Source organism: Haemorhous mexicanus, chromosome 6, assembly GCF_027477595.1.
Source record: "Haemorhous mexicanus isolate bHaeMex1 chromosome 6, bHaeMex1.pri, whole genome shotgun sequence".
Lineage (NCBI taxonomy): Eukaryota > Metazoa > Chordata > Aves > Passeriformes > Fringillidae > Haemorhous > Haemorhous mexicanus.
In genome coordinates, this window is record NC_082346.1 from 38,423,672 (window position 1) to 38,440,023 (window position 16,352).

The window sequence follows — 16,352 nt, forward strand, 5'->3', positions numbered from 1 at the left end:
AGGTGCTTCAGCTACAGTGAGCAACACCTCTCCCCTGCAAGTTTCTGTAGATAATTTTCAGCTCTTTCAAGAACTTGTAATATAAGCTCTAAACCAGAACACAATCATATTTACTAATCCTTAAACTGCCAAGAACATACGCACAGTAGGAAAAAAAATCATGGGTGGTCCAGCTTTTTTAACAAAGTTTTAAGTAAACTACAATGAAAAAAAGAAAATGCATACTACTGATTGTATAACCCTGAATACAAGGATTGAGTTCAGCCTTCTGTTCTCTGAATAGTATTGACCTGAGCAATAAAAAATGAATGCAGTCGATCAGTGCCGCAGGGGATGCTGACCCAAAGCACAAGGAGTTTTCAGCAGCAAAGCCATAGCAGTAACAATGTGTTCTACTGCCTCTTTTGGATATGACACTCAAAACAATTACCATAATATACCTTGAATTTACAGAACTTTAGAATGTATATTCTGTTTAGTTCTCTATAATGAAGACTAGAAATAAAACACTTTGATCAGTTCAGCATGTGCATCTGAACACATATTGTATTTCATTTGTCCTTCCACCACTCAAGCATTCAATATCATACACTGTAGTGCTGAAGGCCAGTCTCTTCTGCTTCCAGAAGGCTTTTTTTATTCCCTTCAAAATAAATTTTCAGAGCATATTATTAAACTGAAAAAGACTTCTTATGGCCCTGTATTTAGATAGACTTTGTCCTTTAATTAAAAAGGAGATAACCCATCTACAGCTACTTTGATATGCACTATTGTCAAAATCCATAATAATTTAAACTATGGCTGAATATTTTTCAATAAAAAACTACCTGTATTAGTTTGAATAATTCCCTAAACATTACAGATTGTTTGTACATTTCTTTCTCATTTTCAGTGTTGCAGAACTGGGAATACTTCCCCCTCTTTACACAACACAGGAATAGTCTGCAAAAATGAATTGCTGCATTTAGTTTAAGCTCATTTGGGGGAGGAAACTAATGCTTTCAAGTGCTTATTGAGGAAGCATGTTTAATTTGAGACATCTAACTAAAGGTTTTAATTTGTAATAGTGCCATCAGTCAGGCCCTGACATGCTAGCAGTTTCATTAGCTGTTCTTTGCACCTACAGATTTAAACAGCTACTTGCCTGATTTTGGCAAACTAGAAGGTATGTGATCTACACTTCATATAAACAATAAATCAAACAAAGCACTGAAGCTCTTGTTAACTTTTTTCACTGCAGCACTGATGTGGAGTGATTATGTTCTGTGGGAAATATTAAGTTCAGATTACTGGTATCTTTTTGAAAGTGAAAAACTTATTTCCTGATATGGAAAAGGTGAATGATGACTTACAGGAATGATATGCATTATTCCTTATTTCACTTTTTCCTATTCTAAACAAAGAATATGGAAGAGGGTCCTACACAAGAAAACTATGTTTAAAAGCTCAGTTGGCTTAGATTATGTGACCTAACTTCCAGTCTTTTCAGCATCCATTAGGACTTGGTCTTTATCTTCACTAATCCTACACCCTTCTACAGCTGCAATTTTTACTTTCATATGGCATACATGCCTCTGTACTTAAGCATCTTTCCAGATGCTCTAACTGCATTTTTCAACTGCAAAAATTCAGCCCTTCAACCATCTTCCAAGTTTTACTTGTCAAATAGCACCTTTTCATCTTTAAGGTTCCAGCATTTACTCTCCTGCACACCCATGCAAACTTTGCACCATTCCAAGTCACAAAGCTCATATCTTCTTACATCTAAGCTTTTGACAAGTCCTATTGACACCTAATGACATCCTCAGACCTCTTCTGTATTTGAGTCATATAATTGTGCTCTCCCTTTCCTCTCATAATTTAAAAAAATAGATCATGTAAAGAGTCAGAGCAGTCTTGGCAAGCATAATTATGCAGGGCTTTGAAAAAGCAATTACTCTATTTCCAGTGGATGTTTTCATAGCACTGTACATAAAGCAAAAAAGCTTATTAACGTTAATATTAACTAGTTAACTAGCTTATTAACACTATTAACTAGTTAACCTGTTGCTTAACTAGTAATATGGATGAAAGGAGTTGCTACAAAATATACAGGGCAACAGAAAAAAAAAAGTCAAAGGCATAATATGCCTATATACGTCTGAGAAAGGAATCAAGAAAAAGGAAATTTTGGTTGTATGGACTCTCACCTATGCTGGGTCAAAATCTAATTGGGAGAAAACTATTCTGGATCTTTTCATTTGCAAAAGAATGACAGTAATTTTCATTGTTTTTTAGTTACCTGATAAGACAACTTCAACTAGGTCTCCTTCTTGGATATCTGCAGCTGATTTCACCAACTGGAGAATGTTTTCAGAGGTAGGGTCATGGCGGAAGAGCAAGATTTTGTCGTACATCCCATAAAAACCACATTCGGGAAACTGCAAACACAAACCCACGAGAATTCACTGTGGTGGGAAACACATCACTGTAAAATACAACACTGTAAAACACAATGAATGTATGATGAAATTGTGAGGGCAGACTGGACCACTTGTCAGACTAGTATCAAATAGGATATATATTTTTTCATCTATGAAAATATTTATCACTATATTCTGAAATGTTTTTTCCACCAAGCAAGTAAGGTCATTTGCCTTTCTCTTCCTGTGAACAATGCAGTATCCACTATGAAATGAGAGAAGTAAATGCATCTTGCAGCCATTGCTGGCAACTTTTTCCTCACACAAGTTCCTGAGTAAGATGATTCAATTAGACCTGGAGCAGCTGTTTGGATTAGATGTTCTTTGGAGTGCCCTTCTAGTCTATATTATATTATATTATTCTATGATCTCTACCCAGATGTCTGACCAAAAGATGCTTTGAAGCCAGAAGAAATATATTTTAGCTCTGCTTAAGATGCAATGCCTAAATGACAACTCAATATGAAAAATCGATTTTTTGAGACTGAAGCTACCAGGCACATAAAACAATATTTCAAAATTTAATCATAATCATTTGTTTCAATGCAGAGAAATTGGAGTTTCAAAATCAGATTAAATCCTGTTTAAACTAAAAATGTTTTTTTAAAACTTTGAGGTTATACACTGGAGATTATTATCTAGGTAACTTTTTTCTTTTTTTTTTTTCTGTTTTCTGAAGCAAAAAATTTGCACCTGTTTCACGCTCCCAGCCTAAAGAACTAAGACTTTGTTCTGAAAACACAACCAAGAAGCCATTTCTATGTTACAAAAGAATCCACTCAATTTTACATCAATGCACTACTCCATGTTTTGGCAACATGCAATGAAAAAAACACTATGACAAGCACAGCCAGAGAAATAAAGTGATATGTTTTGAGGTTATATACAAACACAATGGCATTCCTAAGAATTTTCTTTTATAGAGGCAGTGAAATATTCCTCAAAACAGGAACTGCTGATCCTTTTCAAAAACTGCAAAATTTTCTCATTTCACTGGATTTCAGGAATACCAGAGGCAATTCCTTCTAAATTTATTATGATTTAAATTCCTTGCTCTCTCTTTATATTCCTATTTCATTTGCTTTTTTCAAAAAGCTCTACTTTTTCTACCTGAAAAAGCATTTGCAATATTACACATACCAGGCATGTATGTAGAAATATGTGTATCATGAAGTACAAGTTATTATATTGTGTAGAAAAAAGTAAATTCAATCACAGCATTTTTTGATAAATTACATACAGAAATATCTTCTGTTTGAATTTGTTTTCCCCAGGTGCCCTACTCTCATGTCAAAACAGTCCTTTTGATGGTGTGATTCTTAAACATGGAATAAAGACCAACTGTTGCAACAGTGACAAAAACTCCCTCAGCTAAGCTTATTCTTGCCAACAATAAAGCTGATATGCACAGACTAAAGTAAACAAAAAAAGCCATGATGCTTTATTACATCACCACAACAGCATTCAGTTCTGCCAAACACGAGATAAAGCAGGGAATTTATGGTACTGGAGCTAAACTCCCCAATACTAACAGAAGGCCTTCTTTCAGAATAATATAATGGCTGCTTAAAGCAGAATTACTAGAGTTAAATAGTCATCATAATTGCCAGAGTGAGGAAATACAATACATCTGTAAGAATCAGGAGTGGAAGACTTGCTTACATGGGGTTCAGAAACAGGATGTATTTCTGGCTGCCTAACAAGGCATTAGTAGCAATTAAGATATCAGAGCTGTCCATAAACACCTTGTTTGCCAGCTCCAAGTGAGAAGCAAAATGAAACACTTTTATGGCCTTTCAGTGTGCTTCAGTCAAAGGTGCTTTGGTTTACAAGTGACACTGGATAAATGACCTTTACTGCCACAGTTTAGCTGTGTATTTCAAACGTGTCCTGCCGCCCCCTTTTTAGAAATAGAAATAGTAGCTTTTTAACATGATCACTTAACAGCAATTCTAGGTTCCAGATTTAAAATTTAGCAAAATTTCCAAATCAACTCAAGTCTATCCCCAGTCTTGATGTTATTTATTTGATACCCTCCTCCTGCCTTTGTTTAAGAAAATGCAAGGGGAAACACTCTAAAATGAGTTCTCCCCCTTTGTTTTAACCAATTCCTTTCCACCAATAAGCAGAAACAAAATATGAGCAGATATAAATGAAAAAATAAATTTACTAACAAGTAAAACTGCAGCAGGCAAATAACAGACTTCTATTCCAAACACTGAGCATTAAAAGAAATGCTGTCTAAACAATTGTATAGAACATATATGATATTGTAGTAGCTTTTATGGTAAAAAGAGGAAGTGCTACTAGCACTTGAAGTCACCTGTAATAAGCACACTGAAACTGTGTTCCTCTTTCATTTTCTAAAAATATTACATCATGATTATCTACCCATAAAACTTTAAAGAAATACAAAATAAAATTATGCTTTCAGATGAAAAAGACTGCTGATCAGGATCTCAAGTTATTATAAATCAATTTGTTATTGCCCAGATTGTGGACACTTTGGCAGTAGACCATCCATAAAACACGGGGTAAAAGGAGCCTCAGCACTAATCTTTCCTCAGCAGACAAAACACAGAAGGAAGCAACGAAGTGCTTTTACCCTTAGCAACTGTAAATCTCAAGAAAATCCACCCAAATATTTTACCAAAAACCATTTAGAAGCCAAGTGATTATGAAAATTCTGGATTTTCAATTAAAAAGACTTCAAGTGTTACTACAAAAAAAAAAAAAAAGTAGACTCAAATTTCAATAACTAGAACGTCTAATTATAAGTATTCAATAATTCATTTAATCCACTATCCATCACATCAGTCAGTAATTTCAATGGTATTGGTCCCTCCACATGCAAATATGAGCTGAACTATGTACATCCATAACTGTGTTGTTATTAAGTCTTTCTCAAAACAAGGATCAAAGAGAAGCTGACAGAAGAAAATGTTAGTCATATTTAAAACTCTGTTTATTGTGACAATCAAATGGTTTTATTATTAGAGACTGAAACTTTACAAGAACTTAAGTATCTAAATGCTAGCATATTTCCAAATTGAATTGTGAAGCTTTCCGAAATTAATTAATAATAACAAATCATCTACACAATTATCTGAATGGAAACCTACTCTGCCTCCTTTTCTGGTAAACCACAATTTAGAATGGAAATTAACTTCAAAGAAAGATAAAATGCTCTAAGGTGAGACAACACTTCACTAGTTTGGTTTAATAAATATGTATTAGAAAGATTAGCTCAGTAGCTATGTCAAATGAAAACCACATGAAAAATAAATTTCTTCTACTGAAGAACTTAACCTGGAAGAACTGGAAAACATACAGTCTAAACAATGATTATGCTTCATTTCAATTACTAATGTAGTCCAATAGTGAAAAAGGTCTGTGATAATTTTGCAAAAATACTTCTTTTGACATAATAAAATTGAAACATACAGACAGACAGATTCTTACTGCTAAGAGTGAAAAAAAAATCATCTTCCTGTTTTTGTCTTTTTATATGTTACTACAATTTTGCACATCTTCTGTAAGGGTTAGTTTCTGTTGCTTTATTCTAGGAAGTCTTGACAGTTGTTTATTTAATTTTTTTTCAGTCATCATTGAATTTTTCCTTAAAATTGAATTTAATTGTCTCTTTTAGTGATACCTTTTTTTTTCTTCTAGATTAGTTAAGTTTTTAGAAGCCCTTAGTGATTTTCATATCAGCACTTGCAACAAAAACTTTGATAAAACCTGGAAGTCTTTTACAGCACCAAGACATTGATCCAGCACACATAAGGGCTGTGGGCTAAACAATGTCTTCACAGCATGTGGAGAAGCTGAGTCACACTGAATGTTTGTTAACTTAACTGGCTAAAACACAAGTAACCTTGGTCTAACTTGAACAAGACTGTTGGCCTGACCCTAACATACATAAATAAATAAGTAAATAAATAGTCTTACATCAATACCCCTGTTTTAGTATAAAGATATACACGTACAAAACTTCAACAATCATATCAACCAAACTTAAACATTTTTCTTTAATATTCTTAAAATAAGAGTGCATTTTATTTTTAGAAAGCAGAATTTCCTTTAGCTACAGTGGTCAGAACACAGCAAAATCATGACACTGAAAAAGCCAATGTTTCATCAAGAGGACTGCCTAAATTTTCACTTGGTTGTGGCAGTCATTATTATGCTATCATGAAGAAAATACCAGAAGACTTCATGGTTTTGTTGTAAGACACATCAGTTAGTGTTCAAAGACTTCCTCCACATTTACACCACTACAGTTATTACAAAGTAACATAAACTCTGGAGTTTAAACAGAAGTTTACAGCACAGCTTTACAGAATAGATGTAGCAACATCTGAGTACAAACAGGAGGTGGAGCTTGTTCCAGCAGCAGTGGCATCTCCACCTCAATCCAGGATGTCACATTCCGTGCTTAAGACATCTCAGAAATGGTGACTCACCCTAGATCTTTCCAGTAACTGCATTTGCACTTCCAGGCAGACAAACAGCAAGGATAGGCAACAAACTATTTCCTTATCTTTTTTTTCCTTCTTTTTTATTTTTCTCAGACAATCAGTCTTCAGTTATACAGGAAAGAAAAGTAAAATATGAGTAGAACCAATCAACTCGATGCTGCCTATATTGCAGTACTACCCAAGAGAGGCTCAGGTCAAACCCATTTGTCACAGGTTCAGAAAAACAGACAAATGATAGATGAATAAATAACTTGATTTGGAGAGGCAAAGGGACAACTGAAGAAATCATGAAAGGTAAGGAAGAGGTGACCAGAGCAAGGAAAATACACTTAAAAGAGAGACACAGGAAAGACCTTGATTGTCTCATGACCTTTGATGATAGCCAAGAGCCAGATTCACAGGGGTTAAAGTGGTGAATGGGAACAGCAATATAGGTCTTTGATCCCTTTTTGCCTTTGCATTCCTAAAAATGTATTAGCAATTTGCTTCCAATCTAACTGCTAAGTGAAACAGACAAGTTACTAAGAATATACTGACTATACCAGCCAGGAACCATTCTCTGGATCCACAGCTAAGTGGCAAGGAAGTGGCTCACTGCCACACAGATGACTTCTTTCCCCAGAAGCAGGGAGATGACATTGCCACGCCTTATTTTAAATGGTTTCTTACACATGCTAGGACCCCAAATGTCTGAGCATCATCTGAAAGAATGTGATTTGGCACAGTTCAAACTGTATTAGGAAGCATGCAATTAAACAACTGAAAAGTTTATGTGATTTTGGGCCAATGCTTGAGCCTGTATCCTTATTTCAGTTTATTTATAAATATATTTTTAGATATAACCTCAGAGAGCTATCACCATGTGGTACATTCCAAACATCAGTTAAGTTTCTTAATGCTTTACTGTGGCAGCATCCTTCCTTATTTACAGTATTCATTATTCTTTTTACATTTTTACTTTAATGATTTATGTACAAACATTACTTGCAGAATACCCATTAGTAAGCAGCTTCCTGATGGGCCATCTGAAAACACCAAACTTCTTATTGACTGTTTTATGGTGTTAACAGTATTTTAGATAACAAACATGCACATACAAGTATTTTTCTATCTCTGCAGCAGTGATCTGCCGCAGAAATCAGATTCTTTTGTCTCTCTTAGATCAGGAACAGAGTATGTTGCCCACACACACTGACTTGGACTGGCTGTGGAACAGTGGAGATCCACTGAGTTAAAACATGGCTGAGCTCCTTCACAGAACTACCCATCAAAAAGAAAAAACATGGCCATGGTGAAACATAGAAATATGGCTTTTCTGGAGAGAGCCTGAACTCTGAACAATCTATTTGTCATCCTTTTTTAGTACAGGTTGTTTCCTGTGCCCATTCAGGGCAGGAGTTGTTTCCTTTGTCTTTCTTCAAACAAACAGGTTCTCTTGCTACCTATGCTTCCTGTCACTGTATGTCAGTTTTCCTTCTGTCACGCAAATTGCTCACTGCCAAAATTACTGAGGATACACCACATTACTCATGCTACTTCCGTGCAGACTTTAAGAACTCCCAGTTCAGGGCAACCAGACCTGAGTCTCCTCACGCTGTTCCTTAACTGTGTCTGGCAAGCAGCTGCTGGCTGGGGTCAATCCACCATGGCAACTGAACATGAAAAACCTAAAATAATAACACTTTTCTCTCAAACAAGGAGAACTTTAGCATAATTACTGTTACTCTATTTGTTCTATCACAAGATACAAATACATCTCCATTTCCATTGAAAATATTGGATATGTTTTTCATTGAAACTTCTATGGAAGTACCTTATTCTGAACTACCACATGCAATGGGTTACCAAAAATATGTTGATTATGTGCTGGAAGTTGATTTTCATTAATACCATAAAAGGGCTACCTTAATTTAAAATAGCCTTTGTCTCTCAGATATAATGTGTCTTATCCAAGACTAATCTTTTTTTACTATTATTTCCTCAGCATTTTGTGAATATTTTACTACAATTTCCAGTGGAATGGAGACAATGCAGAGTCAAGAAGCTGTAAAGAAAGAATAAGTTCAATAACTCAGAAATTGATAAAACACTCAATTTTGTCACATAAAAATTCTAGAAATCAATGTGCCATGCAAATCAAAGCACACTTGTATAGCTGACTGCTCTGTCATGTAGATTAAGAGGGTAATTCAATAGAAAAATTTAGAGAAGTAAGAGTAATTAAATCACAAAGAGACACAGAAAATAAACTGGTCTTTGCATCCTGTTGGTGGCAAAAATATTATCACATCTACCAAATCTGAATGTACAGCATTATTGAATTGAAAATTTTCATGGTCAGAAGCACTGAGGGAGTTTCTGTCTTCTCGGTTGTTTGTGCTGAGAGTTTGAGATCTACCCTGATCCATTAATGCCACATTTCTCTAAGACAACAGGGGGACCTCAGCAGAAAGGCTCCCACAGTTCCTGTACACATTCTCTGTGCAGCTCAACACTGTCCACCCCAGTGTAGAATCATGGAGCATCCTGTGAAATGTTTAGGAGAAGAACGTGACAACAAGTGCCAGATTGTTGACAGGCATCCATTTATGTAGACACTTCACGAACAGATTGCATTTCTCACCAAGGAGGTTGAGAAATGGAGCAGAAACTTTCATGCCCTTCAGCAAACAGGCAGAAAAAGGATGATGAATCACTAAAAAAAAAAAAAATCAAGTTTTTTTTTCTAGTTCCATTAACATATAAACACCTAAAAACCCCCTTGCTCACAAGTACTGACTGCTTCTGAACCTGTAGTCTTACTAGTTCTATGCCATATACTACGTCTGGGATTCCTAATTTTAAAAAGATTAAAGGAAACCAATTCAAGAGCCAATTCCACACACTATTAATAAAATAACCAAAACAAAACAAACCCTAAACCCCGCTTTTCTGTGAGACTCTACCACCAGATGCGTTTCAGCATCATTGATGCATTACATCAATTCAGGAGACTCAGTCACCAGTCACGTACCTCACTCAACAGACTACACAGATGCAGAACAAGTGTCTTTGATCTTTACACAGATTGAACAACACAAACTGCTTACATGCAGTCAAACCTTCTGTTCCTGAGGTAAGAGATCTCAAAAGATCTAATGAAGGTAAGAGACGCAAGAGACTTCCTTATACCTCTGCTGTACTTTCAAAATCAACTTCATTTCCTTCAGTCTACATAATTGCTCAAAAATAATTTTTTGTTTTGCACAGGAACAGGAAACAAAACATCTCTGATGAAGAGTACTATTTTAAATAAAGTATTCCCAAGTATGCGGTTTACTCCTAAAAAAGCAGAATTCCCACACACTTTAGGTAAAATATTAAGAGCGAATCTGAAAATTAGTTATTCTTTCATCCACCCCCAATATTAATTCTATATTTCAGGAAATACACTAAAAGTCATTAGAAAAATACTTGTAAAGGGCACTCTCATACTGAATGTGATAGAAACATGAATGCTTAATGATCATACTGGTTCAGTTTTTAGTACTAATAATTAGTTTGCTCCTTAATTGTCACTTTTACTTCCATTTATTACTAATAATTAGGATCCTTATTAATAAAGAATAAAACTTCCATTTATTAGTAACTAGAATCCTTAATAATATAGCATAAAGTGACACCACCAAGTAACAGGATTACCGGGCTCCCTAATTCTGTAAGGACTACAGTCAGGAGGGAATTCTAGCAGAAGAAAAGGCTGAGGACACTCTTGTTGGACACCCGTTTAAGCATGAGCACACATACCTAGAACCAGGTCTGGACTGGGCATCAGATGACTAACTTAGAATAAACAACTCATAATGCCATGTTGTACACATTAATTCCCTATTCCAAAACACTAAGAGGAAGCTATCCATAAGAACTAGTAAAACACATTAGGACAAAAGTGCCTGTAAATTATTGTTTTATGCAGATTTAGCATTGCTTTGTAGCTCTTAGTAAGCCTTGTCATAGGAAGTCTGAGTTTCTTTGTCTACAACACCCAAAAGCATTTCCTTTGCCAAAAACCTATTTAGGGAAAGGAAAATAACATGAGTTTTAATTCTTTTTTTAACATGACAAAAAATGGCAGCTTTTATATAGTAATACAAAATCTATAGATAGGCTTCTAGAGAGTGAATCACTTGGGAAGGGGCCATCTGGTTCCTACCTTAATGTTTCAAAGGTGGAGTGCACAACTTTTTGAATGGACTCCTAATCATGATACTAGGACACTGTCAGTAAAGAAATGGAAACCACTGAAAGGAGAACGGGATCACAAGCAGACCACAACAAAGCTTCTGTGCCTGTAATGGGACCATTCACATCCAGGGCTTCCTTTAATTGCATCTATTCACTGCAGGAACACACAGCACAAAGAGGCATAAAGATTCAACATCTGTTTAAGCCTTCTGTTAATCTAGAAACACACAAAAGATAAGTATATGAATAAGCCTTAAGGATAATTTTCTTTTATTTTTATTGCTCTCAAAAAAATAACTGCATTAAACACAGAAATTGCCAGGTCGCAAAAAGGAGCTTTTAAGGTATTTCCCCCATATGTATAGAATTATAATGTTCCAAACAGAAACTTGATAGCAACATAAATAGATAGATATAAATAGATATAAACAGAAATGTTAGAGTTGCAGAAAACCAAGGAAGAAGCCCAAAGTAATGCGGAAATATCACTGTCAGCACATTTAAAGCACACTAAAAGTTTTGCTAATAGCTTAGGAACAAAAAGAACTTTAACAATTCCACCACCCACAAAGATTTATCAATCACTTTCCCATTCGGAGAAAGATATTATTGAATATTAATGATTAAACACTTTGTACTCTAGCATCAGTTGATATGGATGCTGATATTGTCAAGTCCAAAAAAGCAAAACTGAAAGAGCTGAAAAGTCAGTCATTGGGTTCTAGAGTAACCAAGATGAAGAAAACCTATTTGCTGCTCTTCATAAAGGGACACCGAACTGTAGCCTCCTCAAAATAAAAGAGCAAATGAAAACATGACAGACACTATTACTATTTAACTACCTTGGCTTATGCAGAACTAGATAACTTGGTTATGTAATGAGGAAAATGCAAGTGTAGCTTTATAGTGACACAGATGCAGACTTTGCAAAATATTATTTCAGACATGTGGAAACATGGAATATAAACTGCTCTGATGTAAAAGGGACTCTATTCTAAAAAGCAGCAATGAAATTCAGCCAGTGTAATAGATCATTAGGTGAACATGAACATGTGTAGTGAACATAGTTTTTGCCATAAATTGGGGAATATCAAAAGCATATGGACTTACTAAGCTTTTGGCAGTGATTTAAATGCAATCAGAAGTCTTCTCATACCGAGCATTAAAAATTTAAAAAACTAGGCCATTGGCAAAGGGATTCAGGAAGGACTAATAGAATAATTAAGGAACTGAAAGACGTACTCTCCTGTCCATGGCAGCAGGGGATTAAACTGTTTAATTTCTAAAGGCAGGTCAGGATTTGATCATTTTTGATAAGCATCAGTGCTAGAAAGTGAAATCTGATTTTCTATTGATTCATCTGCCTAGCAGACAAAGAAACTGCAACTTCCAATTTCTAGCAGCTGAGGCTATGTAGAATTAGATTACACAAATTATTTTGCTGGTCCAACTTCTTTTCTTGCTTAATTTAAGTATCAAAAACAAGTGCTCACTGAAAAACTAATATGGCTGTGCTATTTCCACATTATAGGATTTTTGTTTCTAACAGAGACACTCTATTTAAAAAGGAGTTAATTTAGACAACTCCTATGGCTTTCTTATACAAAAAAGTATTAGAACAAATTACTATAATGTCATATTTTGCAACACCACTCACTGTCAGGCAAAATTGGAGAGACTGGCTAACAGATTTCTTGGGACTCTTCTCAGAATATCCTTTTCTTTCAGTCTCAGGACATCAAAAGAGGCATCTACTACAACAGGTATCTAAAATTATCCTGACAATCATTTTGGCATTGACGACACCTCAAATGTAACAGTCTAGTTCTGTGTGTCCAGAGACAGTCCAAGGATCAGCAGAAAAAATTTTGCAGAATGTGCTACAAAAGGCAGGATGTAAAGACGAGGTGAAAAGAAGATAGACAGAAGGAAACTTTGACAGTCCTTACTTCTGCCTCTAGATAGGCAGTAATACGTGCATATAAAGTGAATTAAAGTTCAATATTAAGAGAAAAGGATAGTTTAAACACAAGCAATGTCTTTTGGAAGATGCATGTGATATCTCCATCACTGGATGTTCCCAGAACAGGTTAGACAAAGACAGGTGCAGACAGAGCTGATTCTGACTTGAAATAGGAAGAAATCTTTTGGGTTTTTGAAAATCTATCTCTCTCCTGTAAGACATAAACAAACCAACTTTCAGTGCAAAGTAAGAAGGCGATGTAATGTACATTCCTACGGTTTAATGTTCCTTTCTGCAAATCACATTCCTGTGACTTTCCATTCTGATTATCTAAAATTCCCATTGTAAGTTCAACTGGATAAATACTTCCCCATTTTTTATCCTGAATGGTTGTGCAGAGCTCCTAAATAGCTGCCACATTTCACAAGGGAAGTATTTGCATCTCAGCGTGGGTGAATACATGTCCACCCCCATCCAACTAGTACTGACAGATTATTTGACAGTTTAGTTTCAGTTAGACCTATCTGCCTCAAGAATATTTTTAAACATCAAGACAAAAGTTGTCTTGGAGTTTAATGTGTCTGCGATGCGCATCTATGAAATCATGTATCTAACACATGAAATGAGCACACTGTCAGCCCCAAACTCCTGCATGGGTTTGGTTGTTCAAATATCCACTTCCATATTGCCCTACTTAAGTACTTCATTTTTCCAGCACAGAATTTCCCACTCATTAAATTTCACCTCTTTTGCCACAACAGAGAAGATATTTGACACAATTGTTCTCAGGCACAAGGGACTGGAACTTTTCTCATGGCTCTTCCCCTCTGATTTTGGACTTTAAGTAGCTTCCTCCCTATTGCTTTTGAAGAGATAGAAGCTCTCCTGCTGCTAAAAAAATTGTAAATTCTTTTGTGAAAAGATATTGACTTAATCAGGTCTCTGGATATTTAATTTCAACTGTTGGCTCCGGCCTTCCTGAAAAGTCTATCTAAAAAAAGTCTTTTTTAATGCACTTTTCATTCATTGAGCAGTGTTACAACTCTCAGTTGCGGAAATGTGTTCCACAACTGATGCTAGAACTTGCTAAGAAAGCTTCTTTTTTCTTCTTTTATAGTCATCATCTTCCTAACAATTGTTTAAACAAGGCCATAAAAATAAAGGTTGTTTTTTTCTTACTTAAAATCAGAACACCTGACTTATAAATGATGCAGAGAAGAAATTTACACTGAGAACAAAAAGGTGAATCAGCTCCTTGAAGCTTCTGGTTCACAGGGTATTTTCATACAAAATACCATATTAAAAATATATCGCTTAGAGCAAGGAAATTACGCCTTCCTGCCTTTAATAGAGAAACTGAAGTCTTTGGCATTAACAGCAGTATTTGAAAAGCACTACAAGCAAAGTCAAAATTCCATTCCTGCCAGAGAAAAAGCAGCTGTCAAAAAGTAAGAAAACTTTTTAGACCTTAATTTAACAGATAAAGAAACCCTTCTAAGTTCTAAAAACAAACGAGTCATTGCAAAATAATCTTATTTGCTTGAAGTCCCAGCCATTTGGCACCCAGCCAGCCAGGGTGAAAAGACAGACACTTAATATACAAAGATCCTAGCAACTAGCAGTCTGCAGGGAGCAGGGGATTGTATTGCCAGCAGCTGAGTGATCAAGATCTCATACACTGAGAAGGAACATACAAAATAAGGTGATCTATTCCAAAAGACAAAGGCCACCTTTGTCTTTTGGAATAGATCAGAGGCAGGAAGATGGGCAGTAAAGTTCATATCAAAGGGGGCAGACACCCATATGTCCCGTAAGCTGTGTGATCCTACAAATGTGAGTAAAACATTAGGAGACTAACTTCTGAGGAAAGGAAAACAGAGGGACCGACACAGCTGGCCTCATTCACCACCCTTTTAAAATCAAGTAACTCAGTTAAGCTGCTTGAATTTTCCTCTCATAGCTGAGACACACATCTTTCCTGGCAAGACAAAAAAAACATTGTGTTTTGTTGTCTGAACTTTCAAATTTTTTCCCCCATGCCTGCAGAAGGGGCAACAAGTAAAGTGACAAGTTAAAAAAAAAAAAAAAAAGGTAATGCCATTCTTTATTTTAACAACAGTGGTGGCTAATCCATTTAGCTCTGACCACATGCATTTTACTTGTATGGCAGCAAGCCATGAATTCTCAGTGCCCCTCACAAGGAGAACTCCTGGCCCACAGATTCTGACAATATGCCAGAGTCCAAACCAAGCCAGGCCAGCTGCAGCGGGGTGTTCCTGCTCTACACTCTTTATGTATGAAACCCACCAGTGTTTCCCATGCCCAATACTGAATTCAAGGTGCTCCATGCAAAAACATCTACTGCCACATAACACCCTTCATGCCAATCAGCTCCAATACTTTACTCTCTCCACAAGCACTGAAAGGATCACTGTTATCATAAAAACATTTAAATAATCATTTAGACATATAAATCTAAGTAGTTTCCCATTGCTTGTTCAACTGTTTTGATTCTCTGTAAGTGGCAGTATTCTTCCTATGAATAATCAAACCATGAAATAATACATGGATGTGTTACTATGACAAAAAGATCTATTTCACTGTATCAAATCCTCTGTACCTGCATAAAGAAAATTTGAGGGGGGGTTGTCCTTGCAATGTTTACCAAAGTACTGTAGAGGTAATATTTGTGCTTTGTGAATGGCTTCTCTTTTTTTCCTCACACCAACAAGTACTTTTACTCAACTAATAACATATTATCAGCAGGTAATTTTGCCTCAATTATTTTTTGCCTTTAAAACCAGCAAGTGCACAACTGTGTGAGAACAAAGCTATAAACATTTCAAACAAGCTCTGATCTGACTGCAGTGATCCAGCATGCTGAGTTGAACTGCCAACATGTATGGCTTCAGTAACAACAAATGACATTTCAAAACCCTATAGCAGTCACTGAAGAATGCTTCATGGGATATGCCACCTTTGATTCACTCAATGCAATGCACCACTAGAAACATGCAGTGGTCATTAATTACTATGCTCCAAGAAGGTAAATGAGCACTTGAAACTGGATACAATGCACTGACATACCAGTTTGACTTTCTGGAATTTTCAGCAGGGTAAAATAACAGCTGAGGCCATGATTTTTAAAAGCATCTGGTCATTGCTCTTATGTATGTAAGTGAAAATTGACCTTTAGGAACTAGATTAATTTGGTTTACATTC

At 35.8% G+C, this 16,352-nt stretch overlaps 1 protein-coding gene across 3 annotated transcripts in view; it reads right to left on the reverse strand.

Moving 5' to 3' along the window:
• PRKD1 (protein kinase D1) overlaps nucleotides 1-16,352 on the reverse strand; it is a 113,186-nt gene that overhangs the window by 55,304 nt on the left and 41,530 nt on the right. For 2 of the 3 annotated variants that reach the window (XM_059849843.1, XM_059849842.1), the window contains exon 2: nucleotides 2,282-2,420. The exons of the other annotated variant lie outside the window; for it this stretch is intronic. In XM_059849843.1, the coding sequence (XP_059705826.1) occupies nucleotides 2,282-2,420 (139 nt within the window). The remainder of the gene's footprint in view (nucleotides 1-2,281; nucleotides 2,421-16,352) is intronic. 3 annotated transcript variants of the gene reach the window in all.